This window comes from Triturus cristatus, chromosome 12 (genome assembly GCF_964204655.1).
Source record: "Triturus cristatus chromosome 12, aTriCri1.1, whole genome shotgun sequence".
In the NCBI taxonomy this organism is placed as follows: Eukaryota; Metazoa; Chordata; class Amphibia; order Caudata; family Salamandridae; genus Triturus; species Triturus cristatus.
Genome location: NC_140595.1, coordinates 729,831,268 through 729,858,880, shown reverse-complemented (window position 1 = coordinate 729,858,880; position 27,613 = coordinate 729,831,268). Strand labels below are relative to the sequence as shown.

General features: G+C 49.8%; 1 protein-coding gene across 2 annotated transcripts in view; it reads left to right on the top strand.

Moving 5' to 3' along the window:
• The window catches only part of LOC146782612 (beta-galactoside alpha-2,6-sialyltransferase 1-like), a 137,810-nt gene that overhangs the window by 66,615 nt on the left and 43,582 nt on the right, over positions 1 to 27,613 (top strand). For both annotated transcript variants that reach the window (XM_085637780.1, XM_085637781.1), the window contains exons 3-4: positions 2,866 to 3,716; positions 4,448 to 4,545. In XM_085637780.1, coding sequence (XP_085493906.1) covers positions 2,903 to 3,716; positions 4,448 to 4,545 — 912 coding nt within the window. In that variant the 5' untranslated portion in view covers positions 2,866 to 2,902. The remainder of the gene's footprint in view (positions 1 to 2,865; positions 3,717 to 4,447; positions 4,546 to 27,613) is intronic.

Genomic DNA, 27,613 nt, shown 5'->3' with positions numbered 1-27,613 from the left:
TTATTTATTTATTTCTGATTTTGTATAGCGCCTGGTTACACTGTCAGTGTGTCCCCGCGCTGTCAGAAGAGCTTTAATGTGAACTGGCTATTGAAGCATAACACATAATGGAGTTGAAGTTTATAAAAAAAAAAAATATATATATATATATGTATAAATCAATATATATATATATATTCCAGCTCTGTGTCTTTTACCTCGGTATCTGCACTTGTGAGTGGGTGCTCGGTCCAGCGGTGGCAAAACCTCTCAAACTGCAGCTCCTTACTCGCGTAACACTCGGTAAATTAGGACCAGCACTCACGTTAGGTTAAATCCTCCTTCGGATTTTATTGCAATAAAGTTATTTCAACCTATTTGAAATAAGTTTATCGCAATAAAATCCGAGGAGGATTTAACCTAACGTGAGTGCTGGTCCTAATTTACCGTGTGTTACGTGAGTAAGGAGCTGCATATATATAATTCTTTTTCCTCATGGTTCAATGCTTTTAGAACCAAAACAGGAGCGGATTCTTCTTAATTCGTGCAAAATGTGTTTATTGCTTTGTGTGCTGTGCCGCCATGATGAGTTTCGGCCTATGCAAGCCTTGATCACATATATATATATATCTAAATACCCTAGTGGTAGTCTCTACTGGATAGTTATATAGGACCATGTTTGCATAGGAAAAGCATTGTTTGGTTTACTTTTAACTTTAGCGACGTGGGTCTACCCTACCAAAGCCTTGTAGCGGCACCATGGGCCCTGGGGGCACATTCAATATTAGGGTAGGAGTGAGTATGGCCCCCTCATGAGCCTTGTAGAAGCCCTGGGGACCCTATTCCCCAGAACCATATTCATGTCCTAAAGTAACAATAACTTGTGCACTCTCCACGCACTATTAATTACCTCACATAATACATCTCTCATAGCATGTTCTACGATATCATTGATAACATCACTGCAACATCTGAAATGACATCATTGATGAGAACACTGTGCATGTCCGGGCACAAGTTATAGTTACTTGAGATAACTATAAGTGTTGAATTTAAGGGGTTTTGTTACTTACTACTATAAAGTCCCTTTAGATTTTGTTTTTGCCAGTGAATAAATATGTATTCAACACTGCTACATAGTCAGCCTTGTGTCAATCAATCAATCAATCAGGATTTATAAAGCATGGCTAGTCACCCGTGAGGGTATCTAGGTGCTAGTAAACCTGCTGCTAGGGAGGGATTCATTGAGCAGCCAGGTTTTGAGTCCTTTGATGAAGTATCTGGTGTGTGTGAGGCTAAAATATGTTGTCTCCAGTTTCCGAGATATCTATGGTATAGATATTACTGTGGATTGCTATGCTACTTCAGTTTTGTCAAAACCTGAGATGAAAAATATATTTATGACCTACTGGGGGGAGAAACGGAAGGAAAGCACTGGCCAACTAGTTACTCGTATATTTTATAACAAATTTGTGGATGGAGATGGCTATCAAATCTATCTCAGTAATGTAGCTAGAGCATCTCACCGGTTTGTACTGACCAGATTAAGGTTGGGTATTGTACATAATCTGGTAGCATTCCGCTCCTCTAAATCACATCCTGTTGGTCCCTGCCCCTGCGATGGCACCTCAGCACAAAGCACTTTACATCTACTTTTGATATGTAAACTGTACCATCATTTACGAATACCATTTTTTAAAACCAATTTTTGTAAAATATGGTGTACGTACCGTGCACGATTCAATGAAACTGCTTTTTAATATATATGAAGTAGATATTTGTTTTTTTACTGCTACCTACCTTCTTAAATGTATGCAAGTAAGGAAAAGTATGATGTTTTAATTATTCGGATGGCCTAGTTGTATTATTGTATCCTGTAATTATTTTATATGGTGACGTTATGTAGTTTATATGTGCTTTTATGGTCATTTTTGCAACTTATCGAATAAAGCTTTATGACTGACTGAGTCCTTTGATGAAGTATCTGGTGTGTGTGTGTGCGTACACATGGTAATTATTTTCATCCCATGTTTTGTGAGCAATCAATGCCACTGACTGCTTGGGAGAGGCAAGAGTCCTCATGCTACATAATGAGATCTTGATGTCCCTTACCTCTACAGTAGACATTTGCTCTTCAGAGTGACTCCTGGCGACAGGGGCATAATTCTGGCTCCTGAATCCCCTGTGGTGCAGGGGTACCTCAACCATTTAGGAGGCCCCCAAGCTTTAAAGGGGGTCCCAATCAGCTCAAGGCCAATGAAAACTTGTGAGATATGGGAGACTTGTGCCCCTCATCACATTCTGTAGAGGGGCCCAATCACTTTGTGTAATGTCATTGACTGGTGGTATCTTGGGGTGATAACTCGAGATCCTCTCCATTCAAGAAGAAACCCTTCTAAATGTTTAATTTGAAAAAGATCTCCCGACATCTTAGTCCTGCGTGAGTGATTGAGGTCCCTGCTATCCAGACCTTGTACCTCTGATCTTACTCATATCCATAGTCTGTATCCTCTACAGACCTATAAACCTACCAACATCAAATGCATCTATCAGTAAAACCCCAAACCATTTCCCCAGGCCTAACTGCTCCTCCCATGCAAAAGATGAATGCAGTCACAAAGGCCTCTTCCTTCTAATTTAACCTCCAGATAGACCTAGTACATGTTTGCAACCTATCGTAGATTATGATGGTAAATAAGTCCTGCTGAGTAAGCCTTGAGGTTTCTTACTGTTAGGGAAAAGTCCCTTATTATAGTTTTGAGTGCATTAGATTCCTTACTCTTGGGTGACTTCTTGTAGTCTCTTACAGTTGAGTTATTTCAGGCTAAGCACTGAATGGCAGAGCCTCTGAGGTCCACTACTAATAATTTCTTTTTTTGTCTACAGGTTTCTCGAGGGCCTCTGACTTGCATCTTGTTCAGCAATGGATCTACTAAGATGGTTCATGAGTGCTCCACGGCGGGCCAGCCGTGGATGCGTCTGTGTCACCTTCTCCTGTTTGTGCCTGGCTGTCCTGTACTTGGTGTGTTTGGAAACTGGACTCATGCTCCAGGATAGCGTGATGAGGAAAGTCCACCAACGGCACCACATCGAACCTGTGGCAATCCCCATAATGAAGATCCTCCGCAACAACATCCAAACTACATCTGGAGGCAACATAAGTGTCGCTTCTGCCAGTGGACCTATTCATGTCCTTTCAAATGTGACCTCTGCACCCGAGCATCACTACCCTGCAGCTCCTGAGAAAAAGAGAAGTCAACCTGCTGTTAGTTGGTGGGTTGGCTGGTCTCATGGAGTATCTCATTTTTTCCATGCGCTAGCAAGTGTTTTGTCAGGGTCGCAAAATGAACCAGTAAGGCCCAGCTACTTGCACAATGCCCCCAGGAGGTCCTCTCACTGGGCAGTTTGGGACGAGAAGATGTCATCCAACCAACTGAACAAACGTTTGCAGAAGGTCTTTCTCAACTACAGAGCTATGAACAAGTACAATGTTTTGCAGGGGGATCGCAGGTGGGGAAGTAACAGGCCCCAACCTACTGGCCATGAGCTGCTTTGCATGCTAAGAGAAAGAGCAAGTGTGGAGACACTCCAGTCACACCAAGGACCACTTGATACAGTGGAGTGGGCAAAATACCTTCCTGTCCAAAACCTCTCAGAAGAGTTGGGTCACCTGAAGAATTGTGCTGTGGTATCATCAGCTGGGTCCATCCAGAGGTCCAGTCTGGGCAAGGAAATAGGTAAGATGTGCAGCTGAGTACTGGAATCTCCTAAGAATGCTCCCAATTGTGAGAACAGGTCCGGGCCAACAGCTGCACGTAGCCTAATATTTTGCAGTCAAAAACTCAATCTAGCTTTAATTACAAAGTCACTGAGCGTGCTCCTGGTCTTATGCCTCTGTCTTGCTGAGTCAAATGCAAAGAATTTCCTGCATGTGTATCTTTACCACCCTTGTTCCTGCAGTTAATATTCCAATTGCACATTATAAACAGATCTCCTGTTTATAGGGGCACTGGTAAAACAAATCCATGAAGAACAGAGCCATCCCATGCAAAAGTAGAGCGCATCCAAAAGGGAAAAAGGTGTTCTAGCCCAACATAGAAGATTTATGATTGACCTGCTCTTTTATCAGCTCCACAATATTGACTACCAACATATCGTCAAGATAGGAAACCTATACTTCCCTATGTATGTGATTTGCAGAACTGCAGTATGAAGCACAATAAAAAGATAACAATAATAATAATAATAATAATAATAATAACAAATGTATTATTACTATTATCATGGTTATTGATATCACTGTAATCATTGTTTACTAGTACCTATCATGGGTCCCTAATTTGAACACTCTTTACCCTCCCATGGATATTACAAGTGTGATTCTAAAAGCGCTATATTCATATAATTCCTAATCTTGCCTCCCCTTTTACCATCCTGCTTTCCTTTCAATCCCACCCCACCATTCCAGATGCCCATGATGCGGTTTTGAGGTTTAACAGCGCCACTGTGCTCCGATACGCAGACGATGTGGGAACGAAGACGACTCTCCGTTTAATTAACTCCCAGGTAAGGTGGCATGGTCACTTAAATGTCAGAAGTAGAACTACAAATCATTTCATGTCGTATTCAGGTAACTCCTACTTAATCATAAAACTTTATGTGACTATGGGAAAACAACCAACAGGTAGCGAAAAAAGAGAAGTTTTAAGGCATAGACTCTGGCCCAGGACCCCTACCATTATAGGGGCCACATTGTTAACCCCTTGCGGGCACCAGTGGGGTTTCCTTTTCACCCCAAACGGCCTCGGGAACTGTGGAAGGGCTTCAACAGCTCCCAAGGCTGTCTCTTTGGTTTCTGTGCAATGACAATCAGTGCACACGTCGCGCTGACGTCATTGCACAGAAACCAAAACTGAAATGAGCTGATTTTAGTTTCAATTTTTACGTCCTCAGGGGGCTATCTCAGCCCCCGAGCACGTAGAAAGACAGGAGAGGTATCATTGGATAGGGAAGAATACCTGCTTGGTGATCGCCCCAGGAGGACAATCCCCAAGCAGGAATCTACCCACTGGGCACCAGGGAGGTGTAAGCGTCCAAGTGGGCAAGGGCCTTTGCTCCCCCCAAAATAATTTGGGGAAAATCAGTAGCCCCAATCTTCCCCCCGGGGGGGGGGGGCAGAAAGCCCACTAGATGGCAGGATTATTTTTTATATTGAATTTAGGGGTTGGGGCTGGCCGAGAGGGGCATGCCAATGCCCCCACCCCGCAATATATCAGTCTTTCTGCCCCCCGGGGGGGCAGAAAGCCCACTAGATGCCAGGAATAATTTTTATATTCAATTTAGGGGTGGGGGCAGCCCGAGATGGGCATGGCAATGCCCCCTCCTCCACAAAATTCCACAGTCTTTCTGCCCCCTGGGAGGCGGATGGGGGCAATAGCTCCTGATTGCCCCCGGGGGGGCGGAAAGCTCACTAGGCACCAGCAATTTTTTTGTTTTTATGTATATAAGGGTGGGGGCTTCCCACAATGGGCATACCAATGCCCCCCCCATCCCCCCCAAAAAAATCCCACAGTCTTTCTGCACCCCCTGGAGGCATATGGGGGCAATAGCCCCTGATCTGCCCCCCAGGGAGGAAGAAAGTCCACTAGGCACCAGTGACTTTTATATATATATAGGTGTGGGGGCGGCCCAAAATGGCCATGCCAATGCCCCCACCCTCCTCCCCAAAATCCCACAGTCTTTATGCCCCCCCAGGAGGCAGAAGGGGGCAATAGCCCTTGATCTGCTTCTAGGGGGGGCAAAAAGCCCACTAGGCACCAGGGAATTCTTTTTTTATACAGAGAGGTTGGGCTGCACGAAATGGGCATGCCAATGACTCCAACCCCCAACCATAAAATTGCCACAGCCTTTTTGCCTCCCCTGGGAGGCAGATGGGGGCAATAGTCCCTAATCTGCCCCCCGGGGGGACAGAAAGCCCACTAGGCACCGGGGATTTTGCTGGGTTTTTTTTATACATAGGGGTGGGGGCTGCCGAGAATGGGCATACTAATGCCTCCACTGCCAAAAAAGGCTTTCTGTTCCCCCAGAAGGCAGGTCAGGGCAATAGCCCCTTATCTGCCCCCTGCGCAAGACAAGCCCCATAGGCAAGGGTGGCTCCTTTTTTTTATTCACACATTTTGGCTGTTTCAGTGATATTTTTATTCTCATCTGCACCCAAGCGGGGCAGAAAAACCACTAGAAACCAGGGAGAGTGTGTGTGTGTGTAAGCTGGAGTTTGGCTGATGGTCTGCGTGTACTGACCTTTAGCTGGCATTTTGCTGGCGGTGTGTGGACCTGCGCTTGGCTAATGGTGTGGGGGGACTCGCGCTTGATAATGGTGTGTGCAGTTTGGCACTTGCCCGGTGGTGTGCGTGGAGTGGCGCTTGGCTGGCGGTGTACGTGGACTGGTGCTTGGCTGGCTGCGTGCATGGATGGTGCTTGGCTGCAGGCCCGGACTGGCAGTAGCGGGCACCGGGCGTTTCACTGGTGGGCCAGAGGGGTGGGGGCCAGTTTTCTGGCCGTGGGGAGGGGTTGGTTTTGTCACTGTGGGTCGGTTTTGCAGCAGTGCTGCAATATCGGGCCCCAGAAACAAAAGCGGGAGCTGTGCTTTTTACGAACACCCCCCCCTCCCAAGGCAGATTGAGCAGCAATCTGCCAGGGCTGGTTGCTGTTCCCAGTCCGGCTTTGCTTGGCTGGCAGTGTGCAGGGATGGCACTTGGCTGCCGGAGTGCGTCGCTGGCACTTGGCTGGTGATGTGCGTGGATATTGCTTGGCTGACTGTGTACATTGATACCATTTAGCTGGCAGTGTACATTGATGGTGCTTGGCTGGCGGTGTGCATGGATAGCGCCTGGCTGGCGCTGTGTGTGGATGCTGCTTGGCTGGCGGTGTGCGTGGATGGCACTTGGCTGGTGGTGTGCATGAATGCTGGTGTGTGTGTACTGACTTTTGGCTGGCGGTGTTGCTTGCATGGATCCCCCAGCGTTTGCTTACCCAGAATCCCCTGCAAACCTCAAATTTACTTACAAAGTCACATTTTCCTCACATTTCTGTGTGGTTAAGTTGTAGGATCACCGTGCAGGCACAAATTTCTTACTACCCAGTATTCCCCTTGGTCTTCCAAAAAAAATTATACCTCACTTGTGTAGGTGCCCAAAGTAACGTCAGCCTAATTACGTATAAACAAACTGCCATTTTGGACTCGCTTTGGGCCCCCCTCAATCTCTACAGGTTTTTGGTCCCTCCATGTCATGGGCACTTGGCCCATCCGCACTGGTAAGGTATCATTTTTATCAGGAGACTGAGGGGAACGCTGAGTGGTAGTAAATTTGTGCTGTGCAGTGATCCGACAACTTTCCCACACAGATATTAGAGGAAAATGTGACTTTTTAGGTAAATTTGAGGTTTGCAGTGGATTCTTGGAAGGAAAATGTTGAGGGATCAATGTAAGCCACACCTCTCTGGACTTCCGCGGTTGTCTAGCATTCAGAAATATCTCTGGGGCAGATCTACAAGGAAGTGCTGCTGCGCGGCAACGCAAGCCCTTTGGCTGCACCACGCTACAGCACTTCTGAAGCACAGGAATGCGACATATTTAGAATAATATGTCGCATTCCTGTGCTTCTCCCTGCGCTGGCGCACAAACTGCAGCCATGCGCCGGCGCAGGCACCCTTGCACCATGGTGCAAGAATGCCTGGGTCATAGGGGAGATTGCTTTTGTGCAGGAAGGGACACCTTCCTGCACATAAACAATCACTACAGGCATTTTCCTCTTTCAATGCGTGCTGTAGAATGCAGCACGCTTTGAAAGAGGAAAAAACAAAGAGAAATGAAAACATTTCTCCTCTTTGCGCCTCGCTACGCCTCCCCTGGGGAGGCGTAGCAATGACACACATTTCCAGATTTACGGTTCCTCGTAAATCTAGAAATGTGTTTCGTTCCATGGGTGTTGCATGGGAACACCCACAGCAACACACATGGAACGCCCCTCCACGCAAAGTGCTGTGCGTGAAGTGGCCACATTTACAAGGAGAGGAAAAGTCACGCAGGGTGGCTTTTCCTCTCCTTGTAAATATGGAGAAGTGAAATGTGCCTCCAGTACGTCACAAAAAGTGACGTACTGGTGGAGCAGGGGGCTTTTAAATCTGCCCCAGGGTTTTTTAGGTTGCCCTAGATGTTTGCAAATCCCGAGACTAAAAACACAGGTGCCCACCTGTCTATCAAAAAACGACCTCGTTTTTCAAGGGGGTCACCTGCGTTTTTGGTCCCGGGCTCTGCAGCCTTCTAGGGAAACCTACCAAACCCAGACATTTCTGAAAACTAGACACCCAGGGAGGTGTGGCTTGTGTGGATCTCCCAACCTTTTCCTACCCAGAATCCCCTGCAAACCTTACATTTAGCTAAAAAGAAATCACATGTTCCTCACTTTTCTGAGTGGGAAAGATATGGGATCACCGGGCCGCTACAAATTTCCAACCACCCAGCGTTCCCCCAGGTCTCCCAATAAAAATGGTACCTTACTTGTGTGGGTAGGCATAGTGGCCGCAACAGAAAATGGCCCAAGTCGTACTGTGGCGACTTCAAAATTACCTATCATAAAACAACCTGGTTTTGCAAGCGGGTCACCTGGGTATTTGGCCCCGGGCTCGATGGTCATCTAGGGAAACCTACCAAATCCACACATTTCTGAAATCTAGACAACCTGGGGAGTCCAGGGAGGTATGGGTTGTGTAGATCCCCCAAAGTTTCCTACCCACAATCCCTTGCAAACCTCAAATGTAACTGAAAAAAACAGATTTTTCTCACATTTCTGTGTGGGAAAGTTGTGGGATCACCGGGCTGCCACAAATTTCATACCACCCAGTGTTACCCCTGGTCTCCCGATAAAAATGGTACCTCACTCGAGTGGGTGAGCCAAGTGCCCGCGACAGGCAAGGACCCAAAACGTATTGTGGAGACATCAAAATTACCTATCACAAAACGAACTGGTTTTGCAAGGGGGAGAACCTGGGTTTATGGCCCTGGGCTCGACAGTCATCTAGGGAAAACTACAAAACCCGGGGGAGTCCGGGGACGTATGGCTTGCATGGCTCCCCCAACATTTTCCTACCCTGAATCCCCTGCAAACCTCACATTTAGCTGAAAATATAACTTTTTCCACACATTTTTGCCCAACATCACAGGCCTATGCTTTTATGCAGCTTGTGCCACTTACTGTACAGTAAAGATTGTCATTGTGTGCTCTCTCTGTGACTGCATCGGCCTTGTAGAGCTGCTGTCAGACCAGTGTGATAATAGTCTGAAGCCACCTGACTCCAAATACCAGTCCCATGCAACACAGGAGCAATGAACAAAAGCACCCATCAGGACCATCTGCTTGAATGGTCCTGATAGACTAGCGGCACCACACACACATTTGGTTGTGTGGCCCAGACGTGAGTCCCGGACTCACTGTGCCACTGGAATGAAGCTATCCTGGCTGATGAGGGCTGAAAGCCCGAAACTGGTCCTAGGATGCTTGTTTCCGGTCCAGGGAGGACCTGGCTTGGCAGTTTGGGCTGGACTGTTCCCATGAGGCAAGGGTCAAGGCTGATTTGCATATGGCCAGGTCTAAACTGGGGTGGCATGGTGAGCAAAAGAATGATGGATTTAACCCAGGTCTCTTGACTGGGGGTGAATGTTTTGATTTGTTCAGCATTCCGTCCATCAATTGTCTGTCTTTTGCTTTCTCACCCTAAGTGAGCCGGGTATGCCAAACGTGGGTCCCGGGCTCACTGTGCCACTGGAATCAAGCTATCCTGGCTGATGAGTGCTGAAAGCCCGAAACCGGTCCTAGGATGCTTGTTTCCGGGCCAGGGAGGACCTGGCTTGGCAGTTCGGGCTGGACTGTTCCCATGAGGCACACGGTCAAGGCTGATTTGCATAAGGCCAGGTCTAAACTGGGGTGGCATGGTGAGCAAAAGAATGATGGATTTAACCCAGATCTCTTGACTGGGGGTGAATGTTTTGATTTGTTCAACATTCCGTCCATCAATTGTGTGTCTTTTGCTTTCTCGCCCTAAGTGTGCCGGGTACGCCCAGACGTGGGTCCCGGGTCACTGTGCCACTGGAATCAAGCTATCCTGGCTGATGAGAGCTGAAATACCAAACCGGTCCTAGGATGCTTGTTTCTGGTCCAGGGAGGACCTGGCTTGGCAGTTCGGGCTGGACTGTTTCCATGAGGCACAGGGTCAAGGCTGATTTGAATATGGCTAGGTCTAAACTGGGGTGGCATGGTGAGCAAAAGAATGATGGATTTAACCCAGATCTCTTGACTGGGGGTGAATGTTTAGATTTGTTCAGCATTCCGTCCATCAATTGTGTGTCTTTTACTTTCACGCCCTAAGTGTGCCGGGTATGCCCAGACGTGGGTCCCGGGCTCACTGTGCCACTGGAATCAAGCTATCCTGGCTGATGAGGGCTGAAAGCCCGAAACTGGTCCTAGGATGCTTGTTTCCGGTCCAGGGAGGACCTGGCTTGGCAGTTTGGGCTGGACTGTTCCCATGAGGCACAGGGTCAAGGCTGATTTGCATATGGCCAGGTCTAAACTGGGGTGGCATGGTGAGCAAAAGAATGATGGATTTAACCCAGATCTCTTGACTAGGGGTGAATGTTTTGATTTGCTCAGCATTTTGTTAATCAATTGTCTGTCTTTTGCTTTCTCGCCCTAAGTGTGCCGGGTATGCCAAACGTGGGTCCTGGGCTCACTGTGCCACTGGAATCAAGCTATCCTGGCTGATGAGTGCTGAAAGCCCGAAACCGGTCCTAGGATGCTTGTTTCCGGTCCAGGGAGGACCTGGCTTGGCAGTTCGGGCTGGACTGTTCCCATGGGGCACACGGTCAAGGCTGATTTGCATAAGGCCAGGTCTAAACTGGGGTGGCATGGTGAGCAAAGGAATGATGGATTTAACCCAGATCTCTTGACTTGGGGTGAATGTTTTGATTTGTTCAACATTTCGTCCATCAATTGTGTGTCTTTTGCTTTCTCGCCCTAAGTGTGCCGGGTACGCCCAGACGTGGGTCCCGGGCTCACTGTGCCACTGGAATCAAGCTAACCTGGCTGATGAGAGCTGAAAGACCAAACCAGTCCTAGGATGCTTGTTTCTGGTCCAGGGAGGACCTGGCTTGGCAGTTCGGGCTGGACTGTTTCCATGAGGCACAGGGTCAAGGCTGATTTGCATATGGCCAGGTCTAAACTGGGGTGGCATGGTGAGCAAAATAATGATGGATTTTATCCAGATCTCTTGACTGGGGGTGAATGTTTTGATTTGTTCAGCATTCCGTCCATCAATTGTGTGTCTTTTGCTTTCTCGCCCTAAGTGCGCCGGGAATGCCAGATGTGGGTCCCTGGCTCTCTGTGCCACTGGAATCAAGCTATCCTGGCTGATGAGGGCTGAAAGCCCAAAATCGGTCCTAGGATCCTTGTTTCCGGTCGAGGAAGGACCTGGCTTGGCAGTTCGGGCTGGACCGTTCCCATGAGGGACATGGTCAAGGCTGATTTGAATATGGCTAGGTCTAAACTGGGGTGGCATGGTGAGCAAAAGAATGATGGATTTAACCCAGATCTCTTGACTGGGGGTGAATGTTTTGATTTGTTCAGCATTCCATCCATCAATTGTGTGTCTTTTGCTTTCTCGCCCTAAGTGTGCCGGGTATGCCCAGACGTAGGTCCCGGGCTCACTGTGCCACTGGAATCAAGCTATCCTGGCTGATGAGGGCTGAAAGCCCAAAATCGGTCCTAGCATGCTTGTTTCCGGTCCAGGGAGGACCTGGCTTGGCAGTTCGGGCTGGACCGTTCCCATGATGGACAGGGTCAAGGCTGATTTGAATATGGCTAGGTCTAAACTGGGGTGGCATGGTGAGCAAAAGAATGATGGATTTAACCCATATCTCTTGACTGGGGGTGAATGTTTTGATTTGTTCAGCATTCCGTCCATCAATTGTGTGTCTTTTGCTTTCTCGCCCTAAGTGTGCCGGGTATGCCCAGACATGGGTCCTGGGCTCACTGTGCCACTGGAATCAAGCTATCCTGGCTGATGAGGGCTGAAAGCCCGAAACTGGTCCTAGGATGCTTGTTTCCGGTCCAGGGAGGACCTGGCTTGGCAGTTTGAGCTGGACTGTTCCCATGAGGCAAGGGTCAAGGCTGATTTGCATATGGCCAGGTCTAAACTGGGGTGGCATGGTGAGCAAAAGAATGATGGATTTAACCCAGATCTCTTGACTGGGGGCGAATATTTTGATTTGTTCAGCATTTCGTCCATCAATTGTCTGTCTTTTGCTTTCTCGCCCCAAGTGCGCCGGGTATGCCAAACGTGGGTCCCGGGCTCACTGTGCCACTGGAATCAAGCTATCCTGGCTGATGAGGGCTGAAATCCAAAAACCGGTCCTAGGATGCTTGTTTCTGGTCCAGGGAGGACCTGGCTTGGCAGTTCGGGCTGGACTGTTTCCATGAGGCACAGGGTCAAGGCTGATTTGCATATGGCCAGGTCTAAACTGGGGTGGCATGGTGAGCAAAATAATGATGGATTTAATCCAGATCTCTTGACTGGGGGTGAATGTTTTGATTTGTTCAGCATTCCATCCATCAATTGTGTGTCTTTTGCTTTCTCGCCCTAAGTACGCCGGGAATGCCAGATGTGTGTCCCGGGCTCACTGTGCCACTGGAATCAAGCTCTACTGGCTGATGAGGGCTGAAAGCCTGAAACTGGTCCTAGGATGCTTGTTTCAGGTCCAGGGAGGACCTGGCTTGGCAGTTCGGGCTGGACTGTTTCCTTGAGGCACAGGGTCAAGGCTGATTTGCATATGGCCAGGTCTAAACTGGGGTGGCATGGTTAGCAAAAGAATGATGGATTTAACCCAGATCTCTTGACTGGGGTGAATGTTTTGATTTGTTCAGCATTCCGTCCATCAATTGAGTGTCTTTTCCTTTCTCGCCCTAAGTGCGTCGGGTATGCCCAGACGTGGGTCCCGAGCTCACTGTGCCACTGGAATCAAGCTATCCTGGCTGATGAGGGCTGAAAGCCCAAAATCGGTCCTAGGATGCTTGTTTCAGGTCCAGGGAGGACCTGGCTTGGCAGTTCGGGCTGGACTGTTTCCATGAGGCACAGGGTCAAGGCTGATTTGCATATGGCCAGGTCTAAACTGGGGTGGCATGGTGAGCAAAAGAATTATGGATTTAACCCAGATCTCTTGACTGGGGGTGAATGTTTTGATATGTTCAGGAATCTGTCCATCAATTGTGTGTCTTTTGCCTTCTCGCCCTAAGTGCGTCGGGTATGCCCAGACGTGGGTCCCGAGCTCACTGTGCCACTGGAATCAAGCTATCCTGGCTGATGAGGGCTGAAAGCCCAAAATCGGTCCTAGGATCCTTATTTCCGGTCGAGGAAGGACCTGGCTTGGCAGTTCGGGCTGGACCATTCCCATGAGGGACATGGTCAAGGCTGATTTGAATATGGCTAGCTCTAAACTGGGGTGGCATGGTGAGCAAAAGAATGATGGATTTAACCCAGATCTCTTGACTGGGGTGAATGTTTTGATTTGTTCAGCATTCCATTCATCAATTGTGTGTCTTTTGCTTTCTCGCCCTAAGTGTGCCGGGTATGCCCAGACGTAGGTCCCGGGCTCACTGTGCCACTGGAATCAAGCTATCCTGGCTGATGAGGGCTGAAAGCCCAAAATCGGTCCTAGCATGCTTGTTTCCGGTCCAGGGAGGACCTGGCTTGGCAGTTCGGGCTGGACCGTTCCCATGATGGACAGGGTCAAGGCTGATTTGAATATGGCTAGGTCTAAACTGGGGTGGCATGGTGAGCAAAAGAATGATGGATTTAACCCATATCTCTTGACTGGGGGTGAATGTTTTGATTTGTTCAGCATTCCGTCCATCAATTGTGTGTCTTTTGCTTTCTCGCCCTAAGTGTGCCGGGTATGCCCAGACATGGGTCCTGGGCTCACTGTGCCACTGGAATCAAGCTATCCTGGCTGATGAGAGCTGAAAGCCCGAAACTGGTCCTAGGATGCTTGTTTCCGGTCCAGGGAGGACCTGGCTTGGCAGTTTGAGCTGGACTGTTCCCATGAGGCAAGGATCAAGGCTGATTTGCATATGGCCAGGTCTAAACTGGGGTGGCATGGTGAGCAAAAGAATGATGGATTTAACCCAGATCTCTTGACTGGGGGCGAATATTTTGATTTGTTCAGCATTTCGTCCATCAATTGTCTGTCTTTTGCTTTCTCGCCCCAAGTGCGCCGGGTATGCCAAACGTGGGTCCCGGGCTCACTGTGCCACTGGAATCAAGCTATCCTGGCTGATGAGGGCTGAAATCCAAAAACCGGTCCTAGGATGCTTGTTTCTGGTCCAGGGAGGACCTGGCTTGGCAGTTCGGGCTGGACTGTTTCCATGAGGCACAGGGTCAAGGCTGATTTGCATATGGCCAGGTCTAAACTGGGGTGGCATGGTGAGCAAAATAATGATGGATTTAATCCAGATCTCTTGACTGGGGGTGAATGTTTTGATTTGTTCAGCATTCCATCCATCAATTGTGTGTCTTTTGCTTTCTCGCCCTAAGTACGCCGGGAATGCCAGATGTGTGTCCCGGGCTCACAGTGCCACTGGAATCAAGCTCTACTGGCTGATGAGGGCTGAAAGCCTGAAACTGGTCCTAGGATGCTTGTTTCAGGTCCAGGGAGGACCTGGCTTGGCAGTTCGGGCTGGACTGTTTCCTTGAGGCACAGGGTCAAGGCTGATTTGCATATGGCCAGGTCTAAACTGGGGTGGCATGGTTAGCAAAAGAATGATGGATTTAACCCAGATCTCTTGACTGGGGTGAATGTTTTGATTTGTTCAGCATTCCGTCCATCAATTGAGTGTCTTTTCCTTTCTCGCCCTAAGTGCGTCGGGTATGCCCAGACGTGGGTCCCGAGCTCACTGTGCCACTGGAATCAAGCTATCCTGGCTGATGAGGGCTGAAAGCCCAAAATCGGTCCTAGGATGCTTGTTTCAGGTCCAGGGAGGACCTGGCTTGGCAGTTCGGGCTGGACTGTTTCCATGAGGCACAGGGTCAAGGCTGATTTGCATATGGCCAGGTCTAAACTGGGGTGGCATGGTGAGCAAAAGAATTATGGATTTAACCCAGATCTCTTGACTGGGGGTGAATGTTTTGATATGTTCAGGAATCTGTCCATCAATTGTGTGTCTTTTGCCTTCTCGCCCTAAGTGCGTTGGGTATGCCCAGACGTGGGTCCCGAGCTCACTGTGCCACTGGAATCAAGCTATCCTGGCTGATGAGGGCTGAAAGCCCAAAATCGGTCCTAGGATCCTTATTTCCGGTCGAGGAAGGACCTGGCTTGGCAGTTCGGGCTGGACCATTCCCATGAGGGACATGGTCAAGGCTGATTTGAATATGGCTAGGTCTAAACTGGGGTGGCATGGTGAGCAAAAGAATGATGGATTTAACCCAGATCTCTTGACTGGGGGTGAATGTTTTGATTTGTTCAGCATTCCATCCATCAATTGTGTGTCTTTTGCTTTCTCGCCCTAAGTGTGCCGGGTATGCCCAGACGTGGGTCCCGGGCTCACTGTGCCACTGGAATCAAGCTATCCTGGCTGATGAGGGCTGGAAGCCCGAAACTGGTCCTAGGATGCTTGTTTCAGGTCCAGGGAGGACCTGGCTTGGCAGTTTCGGTCTGGACTGTTTCCATGAGGCACAGGGTCACGGCTGATTTGCATATGGCCAGGTCTAAACTGGGGTGGCATGGTGAGCAAAAGAATGATGGATTTCACCCAGATCTCTTGACTGGGGGTGAATGTTTTGATATGTTCAGCATTCTGTCCATCAATTGTGTGTCTTTTGCTTTCTCGCCCTAAGTGCGTCGGGTATGCCCAGACGTGGGTCCCGAGCTCACTGTGCCACTGGAATCAAGCTATCCTGGCTGATGAGGGCTGAAAGCCCAAAATCGGTCCTAGCATGCTTGTTTCCGGTCCAGGGAGGACCTGGCTTGGCAGTTCGGGCTGGACCGTTCCCATGATCGACAGGGTCAAGGATAATTTGAATATGGCTAGGTCTAAACTGGGGTGGCATGGTGAGCAAAAGAATGATGGATTTAACCCATATCTCTTGACTGGGGGTGAATGTTTTGATTTGTTCAGCATTCCGTCCATCAATTGTGTGTCTTTTGCTTTCTCGCCCTAAGTGTGCCGGGTATGCCCAGACATGGGTCCCGGGCTCACTGTGCCACTGGAATCAAGCTATCCTGGCTGATGAGGGCTGAAAGCCCGAAACTGGTCCTAGGATGCTTGTTTCCGGTCCAGGGAGGACCTGGCTTGGCAGTTTGGGCTGGACTGTTCCCATGAGGCAAGGGTCAAGGCTGATTTGCATATGGCCAGGTCTAAACTGGGGTGGCATGGTGAGCAAAAGAATGATGTATTTAACCCAGATCTCTTGACTGGGGGCGAATATTTTGATTTGTTCAGCATTCCGTCCATCAATTGTCTGTCTTTTGCTTTCTCGTGCCAAGTGCGCCGGGTATGCCAAACGTGGGTCCCGGGCTCACTGTGCCACTGGAATCAAGCTATCCTGGCTGATGAGGGCTGAAAGCCAAAAACCGGTCCTAGGATGCTTGTTTCTGGTCCAGGGAGGACCTGGCTTGGCAGTTCGGGCTGGACTGTTTCTAAGAGGCACAGGGTCAAGGCTGATTTGCATATGGCCAGGTCTAAACTGGGGTGGCATGGTGAGCAAAATAATGATGGATTTAATCCAGATCTCTTGACTGGGGGTGAATGTTTTGATTTGTTCAGCTTTCCATCCATCAATTGTGTGTCTTTTGCTTTCTCGCCCTAAGTACGCCGGGAATGCCAGATGTGTGTCCCGGGCTCACTGTGCCACTGGAATCAAGCTCTACTGGCTGATGAGGGCTGAAAGCCCGAAACTGGTCCTAGGATGCTTGTTTCAGGTCCAGGGAGGACCTGGCTTGGCAGTTCGGGCTGGACTGTTTCCTTGAGGCACAGGGTCAAGGCTGATTTGCAGATGGCCAGGTCTAAACTGGGGTGGCGTGGTGAGCAAAAGAATGATGGATTTAACCCAGATCTCTTGACTGGGGGTGAATGTTTTGATATGTTCAGCATTGTGTCCATCAATTGTGTGTCTTTTGCCTTCTCGCCCTAAGTTCATCTGGTATGCCCAGACGTGGGTCCCGAGCTCACTGTGCCACTGGAATGAAGCTATCCTGGCTGATGAGGGCTGAAAGCCCAAAATTGGTCCTCGGATGCTTGTTTCCGGTCCAAGGAGGACCTGGCTTGGCAGTTCGGGCTGGACCGTTCCCATGAGGGACAGGGTCAAGGCTGATTTGAATATGGCTAGGTCTAAACTGGGGTGGCATGGTGAGCAAAAGAATGATGGATTTAACCCAGATCTCTTGACTGGGGTGAATGTTTTGATTTGTTTAGCATTCCGTCCATCAATTGTGTGTCTTTTCCTTTCTCGCCCTAAGTGCGTCGGGTATGCCCAGACGTGGGTCCCGAGCTCACTGTGCCCCTGGAATCAAGCTATCCTGGCTGATGAGGGCTGAAAGCCCAAAATCGGTCCTAGGATGCTTGTTTCAGGTCCAGGGAGGACCTGGCTTGGCAGTTCGGGCTGGACTGTTTCCATGAGGCACAGGGTCAAGGCTGATTTGCATATGGCCAGGTCTAAACTGGGGTGGCATGGTGAGCAAAAGAATGATGGATTTATCCCAGATCTCTTGACGGGGGGTGAATGTTTTGATATGTTCAGCATTCTGTTCATCAATTGTGTGTCTTTTGCCTTCTCGCCCTAAGTGCGTCGGGTATGCCCAGACGTGGGTCCCGAGCTCACTGTGCCACTGGAATCAAGCTATCCTGGCTGATGAGGGCTGAAAGCCCAAAATCGGTCCTAGGATGCTTGTTTCAGGTCCAGGGAGGACCTGGCTTGGCAGTTCGGGCTGGACTGTTTCCATGAGGCACAGGGTCAAGGCTGATTTGCATATGGCCAGGTCTAAACTGGGGTGGCATGGGGAGCAAAAGAATTATGGATTTAACCCAGATCTCTTGACTGGGGGTGAATGTTTTGATATGTTCAGGAATCTGTCCATCAATTGTGTGTCTTTTGCCTTCTCGCCCTAAGTGCGTCGGGTATGCCCAGACGTGGGTCCCGAGCTCACTGTGCCACTGGAATCAAGCTATCCTGGCTGATGAGGGCTGAAAGCCCAAAATCGGTCCTAGGATCCTTATTTCCGGTCGAGGAAGGACCTGGCTTGGCAGTTCGGGCTGGACCATTCCCATGAGGGACATGGTCAAGGCTGATTTGAATATGGCTAGGTCTAAACTGGGGTGGCATGGTGAGCAAAAGAATGATGGATTTAACCCAGATCTCTTGACTGGGGGTGAATGTTTTGATTTGTTCAGCATTCCATCCATCAATTGTGTGTCTTTTGCTTTCTCGCCCTAAGTGTGCCGGGTATGCCCAGACGTGGGTCCCGGGCTCACTGTGCCACTGGAATCAAGCTATCCTGGCTGATGAGGGCTGGAAGCCCGAAACTGGTCCTAGGATGCTTGTTTCAGGTCCAGGGAGGACCTGGCTTGGCAGTTTCGGGCTGGACTGTTTCCATGAGGCACAGGGTCACGGCTGATTTGCATATGGCCAGGTCTAAACTGGGGTGGCATGGTGAGCAAAAGAATGATGGATTTCACCCAGATCTCTTGACTGGGGGTGAATGTTTTGATATGTTCAGCATTCTGTCCATCAATTGTGTGTCTTTTGCTTTCTCGCCCTAAGTGCGTCGGGTATGCCCAGACGTGGGTCCCAAGCTCACTGTGCCACTGGAATCAAGCTATCCTGGCTGATGAGGGCTGAACGCCCAAAATCGGTCCTAGCATGCTTGTTTCCGGTCCAGGGAGGACCTGGCTTGGCAGTTCGGGCTGGACCGTTCCCATGATCGACAGGGTCAAGGCTAATTTGAATATGGCTAGGTCTAAACTGGGGTGGAATGGTGAGCAAAAGAATGATGGATTTAACCCATATCTCTTGACTGGGGGTGAATGTTTTGATTTGTTCAGCATTCCGTCCATCAATTGTGTGTCTTTTGCTTTCTCGCCCTAAGTGTGCCGGGTATGCCCAGACATGGGTCCCGGGCTCACTGTGCCACTGGCATCAAGCTATCCTGGCTGATGAGGGCTGAAAGCCCGAAACTGGTCCTAGGATGCTTGTTTCCGGTCCAGGGAGGACCTGGCTTGGCAGTTTGGGCTGGACTGTTCCCATGAGGCAAGGGTCAAGGCTGATTTGCATATGGCCAGGTCTAAACTGGGGTGGCATGGTGAGCAAAAGAATGATGGATTTAACCCAGATCTCTTGACTGGGGGCGAATATTTTGATTTGTTCAGCATTCCGTCCATCAATTGTCTGTCTTTTGCTTTCTCGTGCCAAGTGCGCCGGGTATGCCAAACGTGGGTCCCGGGCTCACTGTGCCACTGGAATCAAGCTATCCTGGCTGATGAGGGCTGAAAGCCAAAAACCGGTCCTAGGATGCTTGTTTCTGGTCCAGGGAGGACCTGGCTTGGCAGTTCGGGCTGGACTGTTTCTATGAGGCACAGGGTCAAGGCTGATTTGCATATGGCCAGGTCTAAACTGGGGTGGCATGGTGAGCAAAATAATGATGGATTTAATCCAGATCTCTTGACTGGGGGTGAATGTTTTGATTTGTTCAGCTTTCCATCCATCAATTGTGTGTCTTTTGCTTTCTCGCCCTAAGTACGCCGGGAATGCCAGATGTGTGTCCCGGGCTCACTGTGCCACTGGAATCAAGCTCTACTGGCTGATGAGGGCTGAAAGCCCGAAACTGGTCCTAGGATGCTTGTTTCAGGTCCAGGGAGGACCTGGCTTGGCAGTTCGGGCTGGACTGTTTCCTTGAGGCACAGGGTCAAGGCTGATTTGCATATGGCCAGGTCTAAACTGGGGTGGCGTGGTGAGCAAAAGAATGATGGATTTAACCCAGATCTCTTGACTGGGGGTGAATGTTTTGATATGTTCAGCATTCTGTCCATCAATTGTGTGTCTTTTGCCTTCTCGCCCTAAGTTCATCGGGTATGCCCAGACGTGGGTCCCGAGCTCACTGTGCCACTGGAATGAAGCTATCCTGGCTGATGAGGGCTGAAAGCCCAAAATTGGTCCTCGGATGCTTGTTTCCGGTCCAGGGAGGACCTGGCTTGGCAGTTCGGGCTGGACCGTTCCCATGAGGGACAGGGTCAAGGCTGATTTGAATATGGCTAGGTCTAAACTGGGGTGGCATGGTGAGCAAAAGAATGATGGATTTAACCCAGATCTCTTGACTGGGGTGAATGTTTTGATTTGTTTAGCATTCCGTCCATCAATTGTGTGTCTTTTCCTTTCTCGCCCTAAGTGCGTCGGGTATGCCCAGACGTGGGTCCCGAGCTCACTGTGCCCCTGGAATCAAGCTATCCTGGCTGATGAGGGCTGAAAGCCCAAAATCGGTCCTAGGATGCTTGTTTCAGGTCCAGGGAGGACCTGGCTTGGCAGTTCGGGCTGGACTGTTTCCATGAGGCACAGGGTCAAGGCTGATTTGCATATGGCCAGGTCTAAACTGGGGTGGCATGGTGAGCAAAAGAATGATGGATTTAACCCAGATCTCTTGACTGGGGGTGAATGTTTTGATATGTTCAGGAATCTGTCCATCAATTGTGTGTCTTTTGCCTTCTCGCCCTAAGTGCGTCGGGTATGCCAAGGCGTGGGTCCCGAGCTCACTGTGCCACTGGAATCAAGCTATCCTGGCTGATGAGGGCTGAAAGCCCAAAATCGGTCCTAGGATCCTTATTTCCGGTCGAGGAAGGACCTGCCTTGGCAGTTCGGGCTGGACCATTCCCATGAGGGACATGGTCAAGGCTGATTTGAATATGGCTAGGTCTAAACTGCGGTGGCATGGTAAGCAAAATAATGATGGACTTAACCCAGATCTCTTGACTGTGGGTGAATGTTTTGATTTGTTCAGCATTCCGTCCATCAATTGTGTGTCTTTTGCATTCACGCCCTAAGTGCGCCTGGAATGCCAGATGTGGGTCCCGGGCTCACTGTGCCACTGGAACCAAGCTCTACTTGCTGATGAGGGCTGAAAGCCCGAAACTGGTCCTAGGATGCTTGTTTCAGGTCCAGGGAGGACCTGGCTTGGCAGTTCGGGCTGGACTGTTTCCATGAGGCACAGGGTCAAGGCTGATTTGCATATGGCCAGGTCTAAACTGGGGTGGCATGGTGAGCAAAAGAATGATGGATTTAACCCAGATCTCTTGACTGGGGGTGAATGTTTTGATTTGTTCAGCATTCCGTCCATCAATTGTGTGTCTTTTGCTTTCTCGCCCTAAGTGTGCCGGGTATGCCCAGACGTAGGTCCCGGGCTCACTGTGCCACTGGAATCAAGCTATCCTGGCTGATGAGGGCTGGAAGCCCGAAACCAGTCCTAGGATGCTTGTTTCCGGTCCAGGGAGGACCTGGCTTGGCAGTTAGGTTGGACTGTTCCCATGAGGCACAGGGTTAAGGCTGATTTGCATATGGCCAGGTCTAAACTGGGGTGGCATGGTGAGCAAAATAATGATGGATTTAACCCAGATCTCTTGACTGGGGGTGAATGTTTTGATATGTTCAGGAATCTATCCATCAATTGTGTGTCTTTTGCCTTCTCGCCCTAAGTGCGTCGGGTATGCCCAGACGTGGGTCCCGAGCTCACTGTGCCACTGGAATCAAGCTATCCTGGCTGATGAGGGCTGAAAGCCCAAAATCGGTCCTAGGATCCTTATTTCCGGTCGAGGAAGGACCTGGCTTGGCAGTTCGGGCTGGACCATTCCCATGAGGGACATGGTCAAGGCTGATTTGAATATGGCTAGGTCTAAACTGGGGTGGCATGGTGAGCAAAAGAATGATGGATTTAACCCAGTTCTCTTGACTGGGGGTGAATGTTTTGATTTGTTCAGCATTCCATCCATCAATTGTGTGTCTTTTGCTTTCTCGCCCTAAGTGTGCCGGGTATGCCCAGACGTGGGTCCCGGGCTCACTGTGCCACTGGAATCAAGCTATCCTGGCTGATGAGGGCTGGAAGCCCGAAACTGGTCCTAGGATGCTTGTTTCAGGTCCAGGGAGGACCTGGCTTGGCAGTTTCGGGCTGGACTGTTTCCATGAGGCACAGGGTCACGGCTGATTTGCATATGGCCAGGTCTAAACTGGGGTGGCATGGTGAGCAAAAGAATGATGGATTTCACCCAGATCTCTTGACTGGGGGTGAATGTTTTGATATGTTCAGCATTCTGTCCATCAATTGTGTGTCTTTTGCTTTCTCGCCCTAAGTGCGTCGGGTATGCCCAGACGTGGGTCCCGAGCTCACTGTGCCACTGGAATCAAGCTATCCTGGCTGATGAGGGCTGAAAGCCCAAAATCGGTCCTAGCATGCTTGTTTCCGGTCCAGGGAGGACCTGGCTTGGCAGTTCGGGCTGGACCGTTCCCATGATGGACAGGGTCAAGGCTAATTTGAATATGGCTAGGTCTAAACTGGGGTGGCATGGTGAGCAAAAGAATGATGGATTTAACCCATATCTCTTGACTGGGGGTGAATGTTTTGATTTGTTCAGCATTCCGTCCATCAATTGTGTGTCTTTTGCTTTCTCGCCCTAAGTGTGCCGGGTATGCCCAGACATGGGTCCCGGGCTCACTGTGCCACTAGAATCAAGCTATCCTGGCTGATGAGGGCTGAAAGCCCGAAACTGGCCCTAGGATGCTTGTTTCCGGTCCAGGGAGGACCTGGCTTGGCAGTTTGGGCTGGACTGTTCCCATGAGGCAAGGGTCAAGGCTGATTTGCATATGGCCAGGTCTAAACTGGGGTGGCATGGTGAGCAAAAGAATGATGGATTTAACCCAGATCTCTTGACTGGGGGCGAATATTTTGATTTGTTCAGCATTCCGTCCATCAATTGTCTGTCTTTTGCTTTCTCGTGCCAAGTGCGCCGGGTATGCCAAACGTGGGTCCCGGGCTCACTGTGCCACTGGAATCAAGCTATCCTGCCTGATGAGTGCTGAAAGCCCGAAACCGGTCCTAGGATGCTTGTTTCCGGTCCAGGGAGGACCTGGCTTGGCAGTTCGGGCTGGAATGTTTCCATGAGGCATAGGGTCAAGGCTGATTTGCATATGGCCAGGTCTAAACTGTGGTGACATGGTGAGCAAAAGAATGATGGATTTAACCCAGATCTCTTGACTGGGGGTGTATGTTTTGATATGTTCAGCATTCCGTCCATCAATTGTGTGTCTTTTGCTTTCTCGCCCTAAGTGCGTCGGGTATGCCCAGACGTGGGTCCCGAGCTCACTGTGCCACTGGAATCAAGCTATCCTGGCTGATGAGGGCTGAAAGCCCAAAATCGGTCCTGGGATGCTTGTTCCCGGTCCAGGGAGGACCTGGCTTGGCAGTTCGGGCTGGACCGTTCCCATGAGGGACAGGGTCAAGGCTGATTTGAATATGGCTAGGTCTAAACTGGGGTGGCATGGTGAGCAAAAGAATGATGGATTTAACCCAGATCTCTTGACTGGGGTTGAATGTTTAGATTTGTTCAGCATTCCGTCCGTCAATTGTGTGTCTTTTACTGTCTCGCCCTAAGTGTGCCGGGTATGCCCAGACGTGGGTCCCGGGCTCACTGTGCCACTGGAATCAAGCTATCCTGGCTGATGAGGGCTGAAAGCCCGAAACTGGCCCTAGGATGCTTGTTTCTGGTCCAGGGAGGACCTGGCTTGGCAGTTTGGGCTGGACTGTTCCCATGAGGCACAGGGTCAAGGCTGATTTGCATATGGCCAGGTCTAAACTGGGGTGGCATGCTGAGCAAAAGAATGATGGATTTAACCCAGATCTCTTGACTGGGGGTGAATGTTTTGATTTGTTCAGCATTCCGTCCATCAATTGTCTGTCTTTTGCTTTCTCGCCCTAAGTGTTCCGGGTACGCCCAGACGTGGGTCCCGGGCTCACTGTGCCACTGGAATCAAGCTATCCTGGCTGATGAGAGCTGAAAGACCAAACCGGTCCTAGAATGCTTGTTTCTGGTCCAGGGAGGACCTGGCTTGGCAGTTCGGGCTGGACTGTTTCCATGAGCTACAGGGTCAAGGCTGATTTGCATATGGCCAGGTCTAAACTGCGGTGGCATGGTGAGCAAAATAATGATGGATTTAACCCAGATCTCTTGACTGTGGGTGAATGTTTTGATTTGTTCAGCATTCCGTCCATCAATTGTGTGTCTTTTGCATTCACGCCCTAAGTGCGCCTGGAATGCCAGATGTGGGTCCCGGGCTCACTGTGCCACTGGAACCAAGCTCTACTGGCTGATGAGGGCTGAAAGCCTGAAACTGGTCCTAGGATGCTTGTTTCAGGTCCAGGGAGGACCTGGCTTGGCAGTTCGGGCTGGACTGTTTCCATGAGGCACAGGGTCAAGGCTGATTTGCATATGGCCAGGTCTAAACTGGGGTGGCATGGTGAGCAAAAGAATGATGGATTTAACCCAGATCTCTTGACTGGGGGTGAATGTTTTGATTTGTTCAGCATTCCGTCCATCAATTGTGTGTCTTTTGCTTTCTCGCCCTAAGTGTGCCGGGTATGCCCAGACGTAGGTCCCGGGCTCACTGTGCCACTGGAATCAAGCTATCCTGGCTGATGAGGGCTGGAAGCCCGAAACCAGTCCTAGGATGCTTGTTTCCGGTCCAGGGAGGACCTGGCTTGGCAGTTAGGTTGGACTGTTCCCATGAGGCACAGGGTTAAGGCTGATTTGCATATGGCCAGGTCTAAACTGGGGTGGCATGGTGAGCAAAATAATGATGGATTTAACCCAGATCTCTTGACTGTGGGTGAATGTTTTGATTTGTTCAGCATTCCGTCCATCAATTGTGTGTCTTTTGTTTTCACGCCCTAAGTGCGCCTGGAATGCCAGATGTGGGTCCCGGGCTCACTGTGCCACTGGAACCAAGCTCTACTGGCTGATGAGGGCTGAAAGCCCGAAACTGGTCCTAGGATGCTTGTTTCAGGTCCAGGGAGGACCTGGCTTGGCAGTTCGGGCTGGACTGTTTTCATGAGGCACAGGGTCAAGGCTGATTTGCATATGGCCAGGACTAAACTGGGGTGGCATGGTGAGCAAAAGAATGATGGATTTAACCCAGATCTCTTGACTGGGGGTGAATGTTTTGATTTGTTCAGCATTCCGTCCATCAATTGTGTGTCTTTTGCTTTCTCGCCCTAAGTGTGCCGGGTATGCCCAGACGTGGGTCCCGGGCTCACTGTGCCACTGGAATCAAGCTATCCTGGCTGATGAGGGCTGGAAGCCCGAAACCAGTCCTAGGATGCTTGTTTCCGGTCCAGGGAGGACCTGGCTTGGCAGTTAGGTTGGACTGTTCCCATGAGGCACAGGGTTAAGGCTGATTTGCATATGGCCAGGTCTAAACTGGGGTGGCATGGTGAGCAAAAGAATGATGGATTTAACCCAGATCTCTTGACTTGGGATGAATGTTTTGATTTGTTCAGCATTCCGTCCATCAATTGTGTGTCTTTTGCTTTCTCGCCCTAAGTGTGCCGGGTATGCCAGACGTGGGTCCCGGGTTCACTGTGCCACTGGAATCAAGCTATCCTGGCTAATGAGGGCTGAAAGCCAGAAATGGGTCCTCGGATGCTTGTTTCCGGTCCAGGGAGGACCTGGCTTGGCAGTTCGGGCTGGACTGTTCCCATGGGGTACACTGTCAAGGCTGATTTGCATATGGCCAGGTCTAAACTGGGGTGGCATGGTGAGCAAAAGAATGATGGATTTAACCCAGATCTCTTGACTGGGGCTGAATGTTTAGATTTGTTCAGCATTCCGTCCATCAATTGTGTGTCTTTTACTTTCTCGCCCTAAGTGTCCCGGTATGCCCAGACGTGGGTTCCGGGCTCACTGTGCCACTGGAATCAAGCTATCCTGGCTGATGAGGGCTGAAAGCCCAAAACTGGTCCTAGGATGCTTGTTTCCGGTCCAGGGAGGACCTGGTTTGGCAGTTTGGGCTGGACTGTTCCCATGAGGCACAGGGTCAAGGCTGATTTGCATATGGCCAGGTCTAAACTTGGGTGGCATGGTGAGCAAAAGAATGATGGATTCAACCCAGATCTCTTGACTGGGGGTGAATGTTTTGATTTGTTCAGTATTCCGTCCATCAATTGTGTGTCTTTTGCTCCCATGGGAATATGGGCATAGGCTCTTGACAGCAACACACAAACATTATACAGACAGACATGTAGGATGACATTTGGGGGGCAGACAAAATACTGTGCTAGGGAGACACAAACACACCATTAAGACAGGAAACCATTGAGGCAAGGATACACAGACTTTAGACTTAGGAGAGGTGGAACCAAGCACATTGACAAGGAGACACCAGAATGGAATACAGGACAGTGAGCCGTGCCCACTGACCCTAAGAAAGATGGTGACAAAGGTTCAGGAAACTTGACGCTGAGGTTGGGTCAGGAAAAAACAGACATTGGGAAAGACAAACATGAATATGGACATTTAGACGCGGACCCAGAGACTATGAAATAGACACTAACACAGAAAAACACAGAGAAACAGACCTGGGACAGGGAGATGTAAACACAGACACTGTGAAAAGACAGTAAAGCACAGGACTCTGGATAGCCATTGTTACAGGGAAATAATGATAGGGGCACTTGCTTAGGGAAGCACAGAGAATAGGAAAAGGTAACACAGATGCTAGAAGGTAACACTGATTCTGGTCTGAGATGAGCAGACTCAGACATGGGCACCGGAGGTTGAAAAGCATGGCCAACAGGACACAAAACACTGTGAAATGGAGACACTGACTCTGGGGTGTTCAGGAAACACAGAAACAGCCCCCTAGTTGCAAATTTGCAGAAATGTACCTTATCATAAAAAAAAAGTGTTCAAATACTCTGGGACAGGGATCTACTGGAACAGAGCATCCTGAACACAAGGAAAGGAGACACAAACACTAAGAGAAGAAAAGATGCAGAGAGGTATTGGAACAGAAGACCAGTGACCTAGATCCTGGGACAGATAACTATGCAAACTGCGAATAACCGATGGGGACACACTGTGGCGGAGAGAGACATTAACTGGCACAGAGAGAGACTCATAAATAGGCACCTGGGCTTGGAGGTATGGTCTGGACTCTGGAACTGGGAGGCAGGTCATGGTGACACAGTGACTATGTCATGGAGACACGAACTTAAGTACTACTTTAATTGGCAGTAGTTGCTGCCTCCTGGCCGAGTCCTCTCCAAGTGCCAGGGCAGTTGCAGCCACCAGGCCAGCTTGGGGTTGCCAACTTTGGATCCACTTCTTTCTTGCTGTTGGTGCCACCAGCGGCAGCACCTGTCGCTCGGCACATGGCAGGCTGCCAGGTCAGCTCTGGTAGTGCACTCTAGAGAGTGTTAGTTGCAAGTTCTTAAATACTGCACAGAGCAATCAAGGTACCTCTTCTGAGCATGGCTCTCTCCTTGATCTCTCTCTTAAGTTTG